The 19,913-nt window shown below is 39.5% G+C and overlaps 1 protein-coding gene across 3 annotated transcripts; it reads left to right on the forward strand.

The window, feature by feature from the left end:
* Positions 1-8,521: 8,521 nt before the first annotated feature.
* Positions 8,522-18,298, forward strand: LOC122659251 (acyl-CoA-binding domain-containing protein 1-like). 3 transcript variants are annotated; one of them, XM_043854394.1, is made up of 6 exons: positions 8,522-9,186; positions 12,049-12,154; positions 12,261-12,370; positions 13,784-13,875; positions 15,403-15,535; positions 17,294-17,526. In XM_043854394.1, the coding sequence occupies exons 1-5, from the start codon at positions 8,675-8,677 to the stop codon at positions 15,525-15,527; spliced, it is 945 nt and encodes a 314-aa protein (XP_043710329.1). In that variant the 5' UTR covers positions 8,522-8,674; the 3' UTR covers positions 15,528-15,535; positions 17,294-17,526. The 3 variants fall into 3 exon arrangements, with proteins under 3 accessions (XP_043710329.1, XP_043710325.1, XP_043710320.1); XM_043854390.1 differs by lacking the exon at positions 17,294-17,526 and adding an exon at positions 18,075-18,298 and having other exon boundaries at positions 8,523-9,186; positions 15,403-15,496; XM_043854385.1 differs by lacking the exon at positions 17,294-17,526 and adding an exon at positions 18,079-18,298 and having other exon boundaries at positions 8,524-9,186; positions 15,403-15,500.
* The last annotated feature ends 1,615 nt before the right edge of the window (positions 18,299-19,913 follow it).

Here is a 19,913-nt window from a genome sequence, read left to right on the forward strand (position 1 = left end):
TTGTCCTGTGCAGAGGCGATTGTAATATCAACATCATTTTCAGGTGGATTCTCTGCTTTCTCCGGCAAGGAGTGAGACTTTTCAGGTGAGATCCGATGGCCAGAATCCATGTCAGTTATTAAAGCTGGAGAGAAGATCGCCGGAACCAACTCACCGCGCAGAACTAGAGTAGGGGCTGGTGAGGAAGACAGAGAATCAAAGATGCAGAGAAAACAGAAGAAGAGGCCGCTTCCATATTTATAGGGGCGAAGCGAGAAATGTGTAGGCTACTGTACTGTGTACGAAATAATGGAACGAACAGACAACACGTCCTTCATGAATGAAGCATGCGCGTTCGCAGGCTCCGCTCGTCCGTTTGGCGGTGGAAGCAACTTGGTGAGCATTGAACTTTTATACTCTACCCTTATGTCGCACTATATTTACTCTACTGCCCTCATTTTAGATTTTGGAATTTGAATCGAAAAAATAGAGAAGAATTGGGTTTCAAAATGAGTTTCAGATTCAAACTATGAACTGGAATCGGTATATCGAATCAAAATCGGCTGTTTAAAATCGAATTTAATGGAAACATGAATAATTGGTTCGGTTTTGATTGTGAATTCTAACAATAAGTTTGATTTTGATTTTAAACGAGAAGCTATCAGTTCATAATGATAAACCAATTAAAATGGTAAATCGATTATATATTTTAAGAGAGAAAGAAAGCTACCTAGGCGCATGTGGTGCGTCGACTCTATGTCTGGCGAATGATCGTCACATCCCTATGGAAAGGCAGAATTTCTCAGGGGTGTGGTAATCGTTTTGCCTGCCCTTATTTGATCGAGTAAATAGCTCTATGAACGCATTTCACCACCACTTTGTGGAAAATCGCTAGATATGAATATGTTAGATAAACGGAAGTCACACCTCTACTCCTTTCATATTCTTAAAAGCATGTTCTAATGTATCCAATTTTTCCCGGAATGCCATTAAACTTAAAAATACGTTTATTTGCTAATAATCGATCATTCCTTTGCTCTGTTTCACCTCCCTGGGGGATTCTTAAGTGGGAAATATTCCTTATTCCCTTAAGTCCTAGGTATGGAGCCAATGTCATAGTGTATCGCATGCGCCTAGGTATTATTCTCTTTCTCATATTTTAATATTTCTTATCAAAAAAGAAGCTCCGAGACAAAGAGAGATTGAGATGAGAGAGACGGGGAGTTTTGACCTTTTTCCTTTCTATCTCTCGTCATTGTTTTAGACTTCTGGTTATGTCGAATTTGATGGGCTTCTACACTTTCAAAGCTATATTTATGTATTTTTATAGCAGTGATGGGGTGGGAATGTCGTGGAGTTGCTTTGAAACTCCGGTGAGATGAGCTATAAAGTGAAACCGATTAGAAACCAATAAACTCGAACCAATTGGTAATTAATTTTGATGTGGAAAATTGGAATTGATTAATAATCAGATTGGTTTCGATTATAGTTTTTTTTTTTTGTATGAGAAAAGAAAATTTATTTTTTAGGGAAATGTTAATAGTTACATCTTGTACATATTGAAGGAAAAGGAGATTGGATCGTGTCCTTGTACAAGTACCGTCCAAGGCCCTCCAGGGTCACTCATATGGAATCCACTCCTTTTATGGGTTCCACATTGGATTTCATTTGAGTGGCCCTGAAGGGCTTTGGATGGTGTTTGAACAAGGACACGACCCGGACTCGAATTCGGACCCGAACGAAACTACATTTTTCCAAAATTGCCTTAGAGGCTAGATTCCTAACTAAATCGGTAACAAAACTACAAAAGAGAAGGGCTAAGACTAGCCCAAGCTTTAATATGCAATCCTAATTCCATCCGCCTTGCGTACGACCCAACTTGAGGTCTGTCGCCCAAGCCTGCACACACACATGGGTTCACGGGCCCACTGGGATTAGAATTTGCTACCGTTAAGTTGTTTTGCAATGCTCAGAAAAAATTGAGGTGGAGAAACGATATGGATTATATCTGATAGAGAATAAAACAAAAAGGGTAAAGCTGTTTGTAACCAACCCGGTTACAATTCATAGTTGTAACCGGACTTATTTGCCCATCTTACATCAAATTTTAAAGTAAATGTGTTTTTTTTGTAATTTTCCTCTCCTCCTCTTCCTCCTCCGACGACGACCCCGACCCCAACTCCGACTCCATCTCTCCCTACCCTCTCACCCCTAATTGACGTCCTGCCATCTCTTCAAGGGACACCCACACCGAAATTTTTGGAGATAGATGATGAGGAAGAGCATAATGCTCGAACAACAAGAGTCCAAGAGTTTTGTGGATGCATTTTCTCTGGCTCTGTGAACGGAGACTTCGCAGCTCACTTTGAGCGATGTTTCAGGTTCCCCCTATTGATTCTGATGCCGGATTTACTTCATCATCCACATCACCTATCTTTGTCCGTCATGGTTGTTCCTGGTATGAAACGTCAGTATGGCGCGTTTGGAACAGTGACTTTTGAGAAGTCAAGGCTTGATTTGTCTAAGAACCGATCCAAGTCTAGCCCTGAGACTGTAACTGGGGAGGGGGGGGGGAAGAGAAAACAGAGAAGAAGAAAAGAATGATACAGAAAATGAAACAGAGTTTTTGAGGTCTCTCTCTCTTCTCATATTTATATATAATAAAGTGTAACAATAATGACATAATACAACCCTTATGTAAACTGATATTTATAGTACATGCCACTCTCCTACGTTACATCTGACGTGTCTTTTATCTTAACATCCCCCCTCAAACTGTGTCAGGAACAAAGGCCCAGTTTGGAACAAATACTAGCCAGTTCCTGTCTAGCAAGCGGTTTGGTGAACACATCAGCCAATTGCCTATTGGAGGGAACAAAGCACGTGATAAGAGTCCCGAGAGCCACCTTCTCACGTACAAAATGATAGTCGACCTCAATGTGCTTCGTACAAGCATGAAGAATCGGATTGATTGTCATGTGTAGAGCACTAAGATTGTCACAAAATAACAAGGTCGGCCGGGGCTGTGGGATACCAAGATCGCGAAGTAGAAAGGCTAGCCAAGTCAACTCAGCCGTGGTAGAGGCCATTGCCTGGTATTCCGCCTCAGTACTAGACCGCACAATAGTCGGTTGTTTCTTGGCACTCCATGAGATATAGTTGGACCCAAGAAACTTGCAAAAGCCTATAGTGGAGCACCGGGTTGTAGGACACCCAGCCCAATCTGAATCTGAAAATGCATACAAGTCTAGCGTACCATGACGCACAATACGGAGCCCCCGGCCAAGTGTGCCACGCACATAGCAAAGAATGCGTTTCACCATTCCAAAGTGAGCCATAGTGGGAGCATGCATAAATTGACAAACACTGTTGACCGCATATGAGAGATCAGGGCAGGTCATGGTCAGACACTGCAAAGCCCCTACTAAACTGCGATACAAGGTGACATCAAGAAAGGCATCCGTGGATCGCATATCAGGGCGAGACGCCATGGGAGTAGCCGTGGACTTGATGTCCATCATGTGAGCACGGCGTAAGATATTAGTAGCGTACTTAGCCTGTGTCAAGAAAAGTCCCTGTGGCATGGTCGACACCTCAATCCCCAAGAAATAGTGTAAAAGACCTAAGTCCTTCATGGCAAACTGTGTCCGCAGCGTATCAATAAAAGATGCTAAGAAGTCCGAGTCATTCCCCGTGAGGACAATATCATCAACATAGAGTAACAATATCAATATACGACCGCCATGACGATAAACAAACAAGGAAGAGTTGAATGTACTACAAACAAAACCACACTCAATAAGAAATGTGCTGAATCGATCAAACCACGCACGAGGGGCCTGCCGAAGTCCATATAAAGTGTGGTCCAACCGGCAGACAACACGTGGGTGCTGGTGATCAACGAACCCAGGTGGTCGAGACATGTAAATCGGGGTATTCAAAAACCCATGTAAGAAGGCATTTTTCACGTCTAATTGCCGTATAGACCAATTAAGTACAGTAACAATAGACAACACTAGCCGAATGGACCCGGGTTTAATAACTGGGCTAAAGGTCTCAATAAAGTCCACCCCTTCTTGCTGTGTAAAACCCTTCGCTACCAAATGGGCCTTGAACCGCTCTAAAGATCCATCAGCCTTGAGTTTGGTTTTAAAAATCCATATGCAACCCACAATGTTCATATCAGGAAGGCGAGGCACCAAGGTCCAAGTGTTGTTGCGAGCCAAAGCATCCATCTCCTCCATCATAGCAGCCTTCCAACCCAAATGGCAAAGAGCAGCCTTCACTGAGGTTGGCTCAGTTGGGATATCCGATATTGTAAGAGCATATTTGGGGTTCGGTTTGTGAACACCAACACGACCACGGGTGATCATAGGGTGTGAAGAATCTTGCGCTGAACCCGAAGAACCAGCTGGTATGGGCATAGCGGCAGTAGTGGGCTCTGGCCCAGCAATAATTGCCTCAGTAATGGTTGTTGGCCCATGAGGTTGAAGTCCAGCAGCTGGGCTCTCCAATTGAGATGTAGGAACATGAGGACTATGGGCTGGACTCTCTATATGTGGCTGACCATGAGGAATCAAGGTGGAGTCATGCTCCAAGGGAGTGAACTATGAATCTGCCCGTGGTGAAACAGTACATTGCATGGGCTCGGATGAAGGTGCAACCCATCGTGCAAAGACTCCAACATCACAAGGCCTAGATGGTGTTTGCGAAGGGTGAGAAAAACCCTGTTGAACTGGAAATAGTGTTTCATCGAACACGACATGTCGAGAGATGTACACTCTACCAATAGAACGGTGTATGCAACAGTACCCTTTGTGCTTGTCACTATACCCCAAAAACACACAAGGTAGAGAGCGTGGGGCTAGCTTGTGAGGCGCATAATCCCTTAAGTACAGATAACATAAAGATCCAAATACCCGTAGCATGGAGTAATCGGGTTGGTGTCCAAACAGTACATGAACTGGGCAATCAAACTGCAATACTATAGAAGGAAGTGTGTTGATTAAAAAGACAGCAAAGGAGAAAGCCTCAACCCAATATTTGTAAGGCACTGAAGCGGTGTACATCATCGCCAAGCCCAGTTCAACTCCATGCCGGTGCTTACACTCAGCGACACTATTCTATTCTGGGGTTCCAGGACAAGAAACATGGATGACAACACCACAATTTCGAAGATGAGCTAAGAACTTAGCATCTGAAAACTCTCCTCCACCGTCACACTGAAACACCTTGATTTTAGTGTTGAATTGCCTTTCAACCATGGACTGAAAATCCAAAAATACAGCATAGAAATCTGATTTTTTCTTTAAGGGATAAAACCAAGAAAACCTGGAGAAGTCATCAATCAATATCACATAGTACTTAAAGTGTTGTATACTATCAACTGGAGCCTTGCCCCACAAATCACTGTGTATGCGCTCTAACGGAGCAATACAACGAATAAATGAGCTGATAAACGGCAACTTTCTACTCTTACTAAGTTGACATCCAAAACACAAATGTTTAGAAGGTTGGGTAACAGAAATTACACCCTTATTACAAAGAAATTTGGTAATTCGCCCATGAGGATGACCAAGCCTCTAGTGCCAGATATCCTCAGTGGTAGCCTAAAACTGAGAAGAAAACAAAGCTAGGGGATGCTAGTCCACATGGTCCAGTGGTGCATCAAAGGTATAGAGCCCTCCAGTGTTACTCCCTGATGCCAGAGTCCTCTTGGTTTGAAGATCCTTAACCAGAAAACCAAACTTATTAAATTTAAAGAAACATGGATAATCTTGAGTGAGCTGTGAAACGGATAACAAGTTCTTTTTAATAGAGGGAACCAGGAGAACATTTTTCAGATGTAAAACAGCATTGTCTATTGAAATCGATCCCTCACCAACATAAGTGATGAGGAATTGAGTGCCATTCCCTACCATGACTGCATTTGTACCTCTATAAGGAACTAAAGAATGGAGCATACCTGGTAAATCAGTCACATGAGCAGTAGCTCCAGTATTAGGGAACCACACAGAATCTTAAGAGTTACCAAGATACATAGCTGTGAGGGCCTGTGGAACATCCTCAGCTTGATAGCTATTATCAAAACGGCTGTAGCATTTGAGAGCACCGTGGCCGAGCTTGTGGCAAATCTGACACCTGATAATCGATCGAGACGACTAAGCAAAATTTTTGCTATTCTGTTGAGACGAGTCAGATCTAGGAACCTTGTTTTCTTTGTCATTAGAAGATGGCTTGGAATTTTGAATGAATCCTTGACCACGAGACGTGAAGTACCCTTGTTTCCCTTTGCCACGACTGGAATTTTTCTCAGATTTGGGATTCTGTTGCCCAAGAAACGCCATATGTGGGTTAGATGACTCAAGATTGTTGCCACGGTTGCGCATCTCATGGCTGTGAAGAAGAGGAATGAGTTCTTGATAACTCGGCACTGGTGGTTTGAGCATCATCATTGCAAAACTTTCATAGGTTGGTCGAAGATTTGTGAGTAGCAGAAACACTTTGCGTTGATCAGGAACAGGCTTCCCAATGGAGCTTAACTGATCACAGACGCTTTTAAATTCGATCAAGAACGTCGACAGATCTACAGAATTTGTCTTCTTTAAGAAATGGAGCTTCGACATGAGCTCAAATTCGTGAGCAGCAGACGCCTGCGAGAATGCATCAACAAGAATCTTCCAAAGATCAGAAGCAGTCTTGACTCCTACTGTAAGACCGAGAACCTCCTCAGAGAGGGTTCCAGTTATCCACGCCTTCACCAGGCGATCAGTGTGAATCCATGACAAAAAGTCTGGATTCACCAGCACTACTCCACTATCCAGATCCTCTATCTCGCGAATTGGTTGGGGAACCTCTCCATGGATACATCCAAGCAGATCTTGGCTTTCTATTAGCGATAGCATTTGAGTTTCCTAGCATAAGAAATTGCTCTGCGTGAGCTTGATCGTTACGAAATTCGTGACATTGAGAGTGGCCGGGTAAGGGAACTCCATGAGTGAGCTAGAACTCACCATTATCAAGACTAGAAGTGAGAAGTCAGCTCTGTAATGGCTCTCATACCATAAGAGAAAACAGAGAAGAAGAGAAGAATGATACGGAGAACAAAACAGAGTTTTTGAGGTCTCTCTCTGATGAGATGAAACCCTAAGGATTTTCTTATATTTATATATAATAAAGTGTAACAATAACGACATAATACAACCCTTATGTAAACTGATATTTACAGTACATGCCACTCTCCTACGTTACATTTGACGTGTCTTTTATCTTAACAGGGGGGTTGAGTTATCGGAAAGAAAATTAATAACGGTGATGATGATGATTACATCGGTGACTTTGATGAAGGAGAAGAGGGTGGATTGTTTAAAATGCGAGCTATTTTTGTGGAGCTTTTTGATAGGAAGTTTGTAGACTTGTCTTATATGAGTAGCAAAAGCCATTATTTAACGGGTTTGGTAAGCTCTGCTCAAATGGTGAGGTTCCTAGAATCAATGCAAAGCCAACCACTGCTTGGGTTTTTTTGAGCTCTATCACAACGATTATCTTGGCAACGCATTGGCAGGATGATTGCAGATCCAGCTTTCCTATATAATTCTTTTAGATCCGCTGCTACAATTGGTTATTATGTTAGGTGGAAATTTTAGAACCTCAGATGGAAAATTATGGGCGTAAGCCCACCCTGCCTTCACCGATCGGAACAGAGTATTAATTCATCTCTGTTACTGTTAGTTAAACCCCTAGTACCACTCCTCCCACATTCCCCATTCCGCTTCACCCTGTACCAGTGTGCCTGTGCAGGTGTTCACCGATTGGAGCTGAGTATTAATTCATCTCTGCATCAGTGCTAGTCTCTCTCTTTCTCTCCACAGCACCCTACCTGGTCCCCGATTGTACATGAAACCAGAGGAAAACCTGATTTTTGTTAAACTTCATCCAACTTTTCCGGCCATGTCACAGGCGCCGGTGTCTACAGGGACCATGAGTGATTTTGGTGAGGGAGGCCGGTGTCTACAGGGACCTGAGGGACTGGATCATGGTGAATGTACAACTTTAGGCCCTTTAAACAGCTGACACATCGTTATTTGGGGGCCAAAATTATCTCGTTACAACGTCTGAAGGTTACAAACAGAAGCACCCGAACAAAAAAACTAAAAATATAGAGCATACGGGTTACAAACTTACAGTAGAATTATAAATAGTTTAGTTCCTACGCTGAAACATTAAAAAACATATTTCGAAATTTAGTTTAAAAAAGAGGACAAAACCTAAGATTTCCGGAATATTACACGGACTCAAACTCTTTTTATTATTATTATTATTATTTTTAAATTAATGATTTCGAAATTCGAACAGTTCAATGTGTTTCAGTGAATTTCTGTTTCGACTAATTTGTATCTCCCGCTAAACCCCTCAATTCCTTTTTCTTATAGTCTTCTCTTCTGTGAGGAACTTTAATGTTTTAGCTTTAACCCTTTTTTTTTTTTTTTGTTTAAATCTTAAAATTTTATAAAGGTTTCATACCTTCATTTTTTTTTATCCTTTCTGGTTTCTATGCATTTATGCAAATTTATAACATGTTCTTAGCCGGCTCCCCAACATCCGGTCATTGATGCATTACAGGTCTAGGGTTTCTGCTCTCTGATCAGTGTTTGAAAATCTCTATTCATATTTGGTTTCTTCGACTCCTGTAATCATGGGGGACTGGCAAGATCTTGCTCAATCAGTAATCATCGGTCTCATTTTCTCATTCCTTGTCGCGAAGCTTATATCCATGGTGATTTCATTCAGAGATGAGAACCTTAGGTTGGCACGGGAAGAGCATATACCGTCCATGTCAGTTGAAGCTGAATCTTCGTTTGGTGTAAAGGAACCTGGTGCAGTCTCCGAAAAACCAAGTGCCGCAGCAGAAGAGAAGCTCCGTGCTAGTGAAGGAAATCAAGATGTTAGCGAGAATCAGAGCAAACAGAGTGAGAGTTACTTGGAAGAGGATGACGATGATGATTGGGAAGGAGTTGAGACTACCGAGCTTGATGAAACATTTATTGCTGCTACGGCTTTTGTGGCTGCTGCTGCTGCGGATCGTTTGTCACAGAAGGTCTCTAACGATGTTCAATTGCAGCTTTATGGTCTCTATAAGATTGCCACCGAGGGCCCTTGCAGCACACCACAACCCTCTGCCCTCAAGCTGTCAGCTCGTGCCAAGTGGTATTCCTCTATGCTTACTATTAGGTTTTAACTTTCAAGCATTCAACAACAACAACCATCATAACAACAATATAGCCTTATCCCAATTTAGTAGGGTCGGTTATTTGGATCCCTGCTCCCCAATCAGTAACAACATAGCCTTATTTTTCTCAACTAAATGGGGTTGGCTACATGGATCCCTACTCTCCAATCAGTTCTATACAAAGTAATACAAGATATGATCTCTAGATAAGTAATGCAGCCTTTAAGGGCACTATTTCTTAAAAAGTCTTCAAAAAGTAGGTTGTAGAAATACTCTTCTCATTTCTCCTTAAACTCCTCATCTCTTGTTAATACTCTACCATCTTTACTTTGAATACATGATATACATCTAACATGGTCAAAATCTCTACTCTTCCTTTCTTTCACTTTAGCTATCTTACTGATAGTTTTTTACCCTTATTTTGTGTCCAGATTGTTGTAAAGATTTTTATATTTCTTCTCCCTTTCTTTCCCCTCAATCCTCTTAGCTTTATTTATGATAAAGTTATACCTTTTTAGATCCTCTATCTCCTTAGTCCTTTGCCATGTCTTAAAACTAGCTTTCTTAGTCTTAATGGCTGCCTAGACCTCATCACCCCACCTCCAAATCTCCCTAGGGGCGTGATGTTTACCTTTCAATTCCCCTAGAATCTCTTTAGCAACTTTTTTAATACAAGTCGTCATCTCGTTCCACATCATATTAGTGTCTCCCTCAAAGTCCCACTGTAGACTCGTCACAACTCACAATTGGTAACTAGTCCACAAGAAAATTGCAAATTTCAGTTCCAGCAACAATAAATACTTTGATTGGCTCTCAGATTTGTAGGCAATTTCAGAATAATAAAATGAAAAACAAGAAATCGAAGAAGGGAAGAAGAAGATAGGGTAGTCTCTCTCACCCACAACCTCTCACCATTTTTTGATCTCTTACCAATGGCATCTCACCACACTGTCTCACAAATCAACGCACAAAGCTATGTTTTTTTTTCTTTTTCTTACAATCTCATTAATCAAATTTATATACAAAGTTGTAGCCCCTTACAAATTATATAGAAGACTCAAAAACAGACGGAAACACTAAAAAGGAAAGGCCTAACCCAATCCTTAATTAATAAGGTAACACAAACTGACTAGAAAACTAAAATAATGTAAGAAATTGACTCAAAACAGGACTCTAACTAGACTAATGAAGTAAATCCCGTTTCATACTTTCTACCCATTAAAGTGGCTCATTACAAAGAAAACCCATGCGATCAAAGATCCAACACTTACATGACCACTTTATCAGTGAATGAATTCAAGGAATCTCCTTTTTATCTTCACCACCTTATCTTAGGGCAAATAGTCTCCCTCTTTCATACTGTTTTGCGTAATGAGGCATCATATCCAGGACCACCAATCTATGTTGAGTGGTTAGGCTCTCCCCTGGTATATCCTTACAATCCTTACAAAATAATGTGTCGGGCTTTCTTGTTTGGAAGAATTTTATTTGGCCGATATGATGCCCACTTTTGTAGGTGAATAAATGCTCCTCTATCTTTAAAAAAAAAAAAAAGCATTCAATTGCTTTTGCTTGATTGTTCAATTTTTTCTTCTTCTTTATATCGTGACATTTGAGTTTTTCTCCATTGAACGCCTTTTCATAATCGTTAGAATTTAATAATGTGAAAGGGGAAGCTTCATTGAGTAATTTGGTCTGTACGAATTAAAGATGTGATAGTTCTGAAACTTAAGATCTATTTAAATGATGTAAAATAGATAAACGCTATATCATAACTATTCTATTTTTGGGGTAAACTTGATTTTTATTTTGTTATCAAAGACGGACTATATAATTGAAAATTTGCATACTCAAAGTATATTGGTTTGCACAATATAGGGGCATATCCAAAAGTGGGTGCTTCTGCAGGTGACCCTCTGCATTAAGACTGGACAACGACTTCAAACCTTGGAAAACTTTTGCACAACTAGTTAGCTGTTCAGTGGTCCTAATTCATTCTTTTGGATAAGCAAAGTACAATAAATTAAATTTGGGACTCCAAGGTCAGCCACCTAGAGGAGCCCCAAATTTATTTGGGCCTTATGGAATAAATAGTGAGATACATTGGGGTGAAATACAATTTAGCTTACCTAATATGAATCATAGATGAGTCCGAACAAGGATTGCCATCTATGTTGACAAGCCACAATCTCCATTTTAGCTAAAAATGTGCCTTTTAATCTTTCTTAAAACCAAGGCACTGGACATGGTCTCCCTTTTTAATGCACCCTTTGTGAAAAAACTTGCTGCCTAGTTGCAGGACTGCTTCTACAGGAATTTCATATATTTTGTTGCATTATCAGTTGAGAGAGAGAGTGAGAGAGAGAACCTTTTTCGGAACCCTATGTTTGCCATTTAAATGTCTCTGTACTTTTATCCAAGGGTTTAAAAATTGGTAATAGACCCTGGATCATTCTCAGGTGATACTGATCCTGATCAGTTTGGGTACCTTTTCCAGGTTTTCGAAAAACTGATATCTCTGGTGGATTGTCCCATCCATTTTGTTTTTCAGATTGCATTGGTCCATCCAGTCTTGGTCTATGTATGGTGATCAGGACTAGGCATCCTTAAAACCATGCTGGTATGTCCTTGTGTTCTGGTGAGGATATTCGATATTTACTTATAAAACAAGAAGAAGAAGATGGGAGATGCTATGTGGAAATTTGGTTGTTTGACTAGTTCTGTAGTCGTTGCCTTCTAATCTTTTTGCCTTGCATTAATTAGCCACTATTTTTATTTTTTACTTCATGCTTTCATGCCCGAGTGATAGAGAAAGATGAATTTCTGGTGACATGTGCCAGGAATGCATGGCAGAGGTTGGGTGCTATGCCTCCAGAAGAAGCAATGCAGAAGTATATAATGATAGTTTGCGAGCTATATCCTTCTTGGGCGGCTGGATCTACTGTTGTGGGTATCTGACCATTTAATGTTATATGTATGTGGTGTCCAGTCTTTCTATACTTTCTTAACTAAGTTTGTTATTTATTCCTTTCATATGGCTACGCATAAAAAGAAACGTAAAGATGGAGGCGATGATGCACCTATTTCAGACACTGAAGGAGCAAGAACAATGGGCCCAGTTTTCAGCAGCTTTGTTTATGAGGAGGAGTCCGGAGTTGAATTGTAAGGTTCTTTAGCTATTGGTTGTATAATTTTTAGATCATAGTTGAATTACTTGTACATAAAGGTGAGCTTATGCAACTTTAGTGGTTTGTGTTATGTGCATATGGATAAATATGTTTCTGTATAGATGCCTGTGCTGATTTCGACAACGTGGAGTTTCCTTAATAATTTAGTTATTATATGTTTCTTCATTTACATATCTTGGTATATCACCACAGTTACTTATGTTTGTATTGTTTAAAAAATGGAGCTTAAGATCATAATTGGGTAAAGAGAATTAAACCTATCTTTTTATATTTGCCATAGCATCTGTTAGATGAGAAGTATTGTTTTTGTGACTTGTCAATTTCATATGAAGCTGATCATGGCAGGCTTTTGAGATTGTTCCCAAGAGAAATTGGAATGTGATTTCAGGCCTTTAAATTTAAATTTGTCCTTTATTCATTTTGGGATCTGTGTGAGTGTTTCTGTGGTATTGTCAGATTAAGGATGACATTAATTTGCTTTTTTGGTTGGAGCTGAATACGATTGCACAGAGATTAACTTCCAGTATGGCAGTTGCTACTGGTTGTTTAAATAATTGAATAATACAGGAAATATTTTTACTATTTCCTAATACTTTTGTTTTCTCAGACTCCCAACTGCTGTAAAGCTACCAACAAACCTTTCAGGCTTTTGTTCATTTAGTGTGCATGAGAAAAATATTGGTGAATGAACCACAATTCCTGCATACAACTCTTCCCTTTTGTGTCATTCTCATTCTATTTATCTTTGAGTTTTGGATATATCTGCCCTCGTGCATCAAGAGAAGGTGGAATTTCTTGAAAATTGGAAGGGTATTGAAATTGCAATTTACACATTTATTTCTGAATTGATGCACATTTGTATCTGGAGAAAGGTTTTCTTGGTGTATCAACTTGTATTCTTTGTGAGGTGAACCACTCTATCTGGTGAAAGGTTTTATAGGTTGATAATCTTGTATGCTTTGAATCGCATGTGGATGCTCTGGATTTGCTACGTTTCCAGTTCTCGGCACACCCATATTAGACTTATCTGCTAGTAATACCAGTCATTAAATTTTTGTATATGCTTCTTGTAGTTAAAAATTACCAGAAAAGAGGGAATTTATTTCACACATTACTGGTGCCATCAACAGGTTCAGCACATGGATCCCTTTTAGGCTGTGAACCAGGTTGCCATGTAGTTTTTTCCTTCATCTCGTAGATTCTTTTCTTACATGACTCTTTGAGCAAACCCATCCCATATATTGTATAAGTAGTCAATATGATCTATTCGTGTTTTCAATGGACGCAAGAGTATAAGTGGGAATCCTTTGGAAATTTATTCATGTGAATACATGTGAAAGGATATATTCAACAAAATATATTAATGGTTATCCTTTTAAATTCTCAGGAAGATGGAAGCTATACATGCCTGTTCAAGGGAAGGAGAGATGGATAGCTTGCTTAAACATATAGATAGTGGTGTTTCAGTTAATCTTAAAGGTTTGAACGTAATAATTTTCTTTGTCAATCAATAGATGATATCTCTTTTGGTATGCTGCTGTCTATCCCATGGTTTTAATCTGGTTTTTGATTTTCAATTTTGCTTGTGGTTAACGAGAATCTATAAGCATCGGATATTAAGTCAGATCTCCATGGTATCTACTTTTGAGGACACGAATTTCTCTTTGTACATGATATTTTAATTCTCAGATTCTGCATCTTTCTCTTGCATGGCTGGATGTACAAAAATTTAGGTAAACTGTAAATTTTGTATATGTAAACTGAAATTATTCAAAATTTCCTTGTGTCAACTTTCTCAAAATTGCATGAAACTGAAATTCGATGTTTAAATTTCATTTTTTCTCCTGCTAAAATGTTTGTCCTTATTTATGTTTATTGTGTGCATATGTGATATTAGTGTAGCTGAAATGAGGATGTTTATATTGATGAGTGGTAAAACCAGAAAATATTAAATTAGAAATGAACACATTACATGTAATTGTTAATGGAGTAGTTACAATATGTGATAACTTGAGAGATGTTTGAGGTGGCATGGACATGAACATGAGCAACGACGGTCTCTGAATGCACTAGTAAGGAGTAATATAATTCAAATTGGAAGCAAGCCTACATTACTTTGGGAGAAGTTGTGAGAAAAGGCATGCGTGGCCTAGGATTAACAGGTAAGGCTCAAAGTAGAGTCCAATTGTGGAACAGGATTCATGTAGCCGACACCATTTAGATGTGATAAACGTTAGTTGAGTTGAGTTGAATGCACATGTAGTGGTAAAGTTCAAAGTTAAACCAGTGTTCTATCCCCTCCCTCCATCCCTGTGCTCACCCAAAAAGAAATCTACAGTGACTGATGTTTGAAGATGGATCCCTTTCTCCTCCGAGGTGGGTCCAACATAGCAATTCTGAATCTCCCATGCTCGTGGACAACATTAAACCTGACCATGGAAAACCTTGATATATAGAGTTGCAATTAGATCCTGTGACATCTTAGTTTTCTCTTCCTGTTAGATTGATAGGAAACTCTTTCAATTTTGACATACAACAAAAACTCAGCCTTATCCCAACTAAATGGGTCGGCTACATGGATCCTTGGCCTCCTATCAGCTCTATTCGAGGTCATACTTGATACAAGGCCTAAACTATACATGTCTTTCCGCACCACTTCTCCTGGGGTCAATTTCGACATATGTCTCGATAATTACCATGACTTCCTTGCAATGATGCTTTTCCATTGAATACAAGCATGGGAGTCCAGGCTGGAAATTGTATGGGAGAATATGGGAATAGAGTCTGAGCACTTGGACTTAGTATATTGCTCTATAATGTGCTGCTCTGCGTCTACTAAATTCTCTTGTTGCAGGTTGTTTCTTGACAGTTAGTATTAACATGCTACATTCAACATGCTTCTCAAGTATCCATCAGAGGAAACAGGAATCTGGAGAAGGGGTTAAAAATTTGTGTTCATCCAAGAATTTCGGTTTTCCTGACATGTTCCAATTGATATGCTTGCAGATAGCGAGGGCCGGACCCCTATGCATTGGGCTGTTGACCGTGGGCATCTCAACATTGTGGAGCTGCTTGTCAGCAGGAATGCTGATGTAAATGCTAAAGTAAAAATCAATGACACTTCCATGTAGCTCAAATATTAATTTTGCTTTCTCGTTTGTTCGTCTTTATCTGCCCATGTAATTCAGGGGTTTTACTGCTACATGATCTGAATTGTTGTTCGACCCCCCCCCCCCAAAAAAAAAAAGATCTGAATTGTGGAAACTTTTTTTGCTTAAGTTTGCGTCAGTTACATTCAATCAAAATCTCTACCTTCTTTGGTTCAGTACGACAGTATCACAGATGTTAACATTAATACATTATCAAAAACATGGTTTCAACAAAAATGAGGTGTGGGATTCTGGCTTGGTTTCAATAGATAACAAGTTTTTTCTCCTCATTCATGCACATGCAAGTATCATGAAGGATAGTTAGACATGTTTTAAATGGTGATTCTTATTGGTAGGACTGATAGATTGTAAGATGGCATTTGAGGAATGAAGATGCAATTGTCTTTCGTACTTTGTGTTGTGATATCTCTATATATAATAATATCATAAATTACAGTAAATGTTGGGATATCTTGTTCTTTTCCTTGGTTTACTGAACATTTGAAAATTGGAGTTATTTTAATGTTCATAATGGGTGATGAACTTTGTAAGGTTCATGTGAAGGTAGGCAATGGTTGATTGAATGGGTGCATGTTATAGAGGATAATGCAGTCTCGGTCCAAAAATTGGTCTTATTTTGCTAATACTTGGCATAATTGTCAAGGCGTCACCTAGGCGTCCAGGCGCCTTGGTCACCTTGCTTTTGGACCCTCTCCAGCGCCTTGGGTCGCCTAGACGCCGTGACAACTATGGTTCTTGGTTTGGTTATAGGCTTTTGTTTTAAGTGTTTAATTTGTAAGGCCCAAATTTTAGGTCCATAGGGTTCTGTTTTCAGTCTAATTAGTGTTGGTTAGAATAGGATACTTATTAGCTAGATAAACTTCTATTTTCTGTCTAATTAATGTTAATCTACTCAGTGTTAGTGTTTAAGCTGATTATGTTACATAGTCTTTATTTAATTCTGTTAGAATTTGTTTAAAGTGTTTGAAGTTTTCTCAAACACTACTTTTGAGTTTTTTACATGAGGGATTTTCTTATTAACACCCCTCAAGGTGTCAAATAATTTATAAACCTACTTCTTTGCCCTTTTGGTATGACAAATTTTTTTCCAATGAGGGTAATAATATCATTTCATATGCGGACTCAAAAAATATGCATGACAATTACACTTTTTGATAATGACATAATGATATGTCACTTTCAACTTATTTTTGAACACCCTTTTACATCCCCATCTTAAAAACCTTGTGAGAATAAGATAAGGGGCAATTAAAAGGAGTTGTCTAGTTCTAAATACACCTATAGAGGTGTCATTCAGACACTACCTTTATATATGGATGTAACCCCCTACTAGATTACACGATTGATTTTTTTTTGCTTCTTCTATTTTTTTCACGGGTACCGTTCACAGTCCCAAAACTACCAGTTTCTTTTCTCTTTCTTCTCTTCTTTCCCTGTGACAAGTTGCTGAAATCAGCATCAACAAGTCTTTTTCAACCCTGGTTTATCAAGAAATAATTTAGATATAAGCCTATGGAGCAGTTGATCTGATTTCTGATTTCTGATTTCTTAACTGGAATCTAGGATTGGCTGGCTGCATCAGAAGACTGCACCCATCTCTTCGATCAAGTTCCAGGCTAATGAGTATGTAGTATAGGTTAAGAAATGGCTCGAAGCTATGCAGAATTACTAGAAGCAAAAAATTACTGTTTATTGTAATTCTATTATTTGCCATCTTTTGTAATCAGTTCAGGTGCAATTTTGTGTCTTAGAATTGGATCCATCAAACAGTTGCATCCTAGGATTCAGGGACTACTCTCATATGGATCCACCTATTAGCATGGGTAAGTAGGCAAATATAGGTAGAAATGATAATTATCTAGATGCATCTTGCATTTAATTATCCACATCTGCTATTGAAAGTGGCAATCAAAGTCTGCAATCATGGTAGGACCCCAACGTTCCTCCCCCTTCCTCTCCCCCTTCCTGGTGCAAAAAAAAGAACAGAATATGCTTGGAATTATGAACTTGTATTCAGAACTCCAAATGTGATAGTTTCTAAAAATTTATTCTTTGTAAGTTTAAGAAGGCACAATATGAGTCCAGCGTTTTTTTAGGAACATTGGAGATGCTTGCTGGATGCCTTCTGTGACTTGGGGCACCATCTTACTATGTTGTCTTTCCTCATCTGGTGGTTGTCGTTGCAGTCTTCCTTTTCACAGTGGTTGAGCACCATCTGGGAGGAGGGAGGGGGGAAAATAATCTGCCGGTCCCCCTATACATCCTGGTCTTAAGAGGAAAAGAAATATATTAGAAGCAATGGCATAACATAGAAAAGAGAAGGGGGGGGGGGGGGGGCTGCTAGATGTGAAATCCTCTTCTGCCCACCATCTTCCCTTTTATGATCTAAATTTTTCAGATTGAAGTCTTTGATCTATTTTAAGTTGGTAGCATAGTGAGCTTTTTACAGGTATTATATATTTATGGATTTCCATTCTCATTCTTTTTGTCACTGTTTGCAACTCTATTCAAGGATGATGAGGGTCAAACTCCATTGCATTATGCGGCAGTCTGTGACAGAGAAGCAATTGCTGAGTATCTGGTGAAGCATAATGCAGACATCAATGTGAAAGACAATGATGGCTGCTCCCCTTGTGATCTAAGTGAATCAAACTGGCCCTGGATCTCTCTATCTGGGAAAACGATTGGCTGATGCTTTCCTTTTATTAGTCTTCAAACCTGGAAAATTTTTCGACAAAATCCTGCAGCATGTATATATAACCTGGTGGCATACTGTGTTAACACAGGTGCAGCATGTTCTTTCTTTGTATCTCCCCCCCCCCCCCCAAAGAGCTCTCTCTCTCGCTCTCTCTCTCCAGTTAGAATTGATTTTGGGGGCAAAATGAAATGCAAGCTCACTTGTTAATTGGCGTACATTGACTCTACTCTTATTGACTATAAAACCAAGGTTTGAAGAGGTTTAGCTGAAGGATGGTTTTGCTTGGACAGCTGCAGTATACCTGTCTGAATTGGTGAATTTATGGGGTCCATCATCATTTATTTACATGTATTGTGTACTGATTAATTTTACGCATAATCAAGATCTCCGCATATCAGCCCAGATGTGTTGGGTCCAAAGAATTGCAGAATATATGAAATGGCAAGGAAAGGCGTTTTGGCCCTGAGGAATTTACTTTAGGACTAAGTTTTCCTTCACCTGTGAGGAAGAATTCCGTCTCTGTTCATGTGATTGGATTCCTGTTGTGGAGGGTTGAAACTATCAATCCCCAAGCCAATTTGATGAGCACCAATGGCATTGGCAAGGGGATTCCTCCACCATGGGTGAAGCAAAACATGGTCCCTTATGGTATTTTTTTTTAGGGACGCTATTTTCTGTGCCGCAGCGCAGGCTGTGCCCAATCAAATATGGGTAGGTGCAATGATCACCCTGCCCCCCTGTACAGGCTGTCTGTGTCTGGGTGCAACCTGCGCTGTGACACAGAGAACATTCTCCCTTTTTTTTTAAATGAAATATGATTAAGTGGAATGTTAGCAATGTGAACAAGTAGGGGTAACCCTAAATATTTAGCAGTTCCATGACCAAGTGGTTTCAGCAATTCATAGAAAATTTAAGTAAAAGCATTGCAAAAAGGAAAAGAAGGAAAGTGAAATTGATTATGGAAACAAGGGAGGAAAGTTTTGTAATTATTGATTGGGGAAAAGATCACTACCTACTGACCACCATAACGCATGAAAAGTCCACACTCCCCAGTGAAATAAAAAATCTCAAACAAACCGATATTTCTGTGCGCACTCTCTTGGGAAGTTTGCTAATTATGTTTTTTCAGGTGTAATTTTTGTTTTTATTTTCAAATCAGAGGGATTGCAAAGTAAAGCAAATTTATTGATCAGATTTCTAATTTACTTTTTATTTTTTCGGTGAAGAGGTAATATTTTCATTTTCGCCAGTAGTGAAACCATCATTTTGATTGCCAGTAGATATTGTTTAGAAAACAATTATAGGAATACCTAGTCACTCTTTCTCTCCCATTGGGATAGGGATATTAAGATGTACTCTTTTAATTATGTATTTCAAACAAATAAAAACTAAAGGCTGAATAAAATAAAACCAAGTCAAAATTAGTTCCCCACAGGCTAACAAAATTTAAGGGGGTTGATCATGAAACCGGAAGATCCAAGGAAAATAAATCCTCCCCCTACACATATTCTACAGGAGGAAACCTCAGCAGAGAGTAAACATTTTTCCTCAGTGCTGCTGATTTCTCTTATGTTCTTCCTCCTGTTAAGTTTCACCACTCAAAAGGCAAGAAGAACCTCCCTTGTGATCTATCCTACCTCCTCTTTCTC

The sequence above is a fragment of the Telopea speciosissima genome, chromosome 1 (assembly GCF_018873765.1).
Source record: "Telopea speciosissima isolate NSW1024214 ecotype Mountain lineage chromosome 1, Tspe_v1, whole genome shotgun sequence".
In the NCBI taxonomy this organism is placed as follows: Eukaryota; Viridiplantae; Streptophyta; class Magnoliopsida; order Proteales; family Proteaceae; genus Telopea; species Telopea speciosissima.

What these genes read in the sequence shown, in the direction of transcription:
- LOC122659251 (XM_043854390.1), top strand. Translation starts at nt 8,675, where the DNA reads ATGGGGGACTGGCAAGATCTTGCTCAATCAGTAATCATCGGTCTCATT. An exon ending in CTGTCAGCTCGTGCCAAGTG is followed by an intron (nt 9,187 to 12,048) that starts GTATTCCTCTAT and finishes GACATGTGCCAG; the next exon opens with GAATGCATGGCAGAGGTTGG. An exon ending in TGTTTCAGTTAATCTTAAAG is followed by an intron (nt 13,876 to 15,402) that starts GTTTGAACGTAA and finishes ATATGCTTGCAG; the next exon opens with ATAGCGAGGGCCGGACCCCT.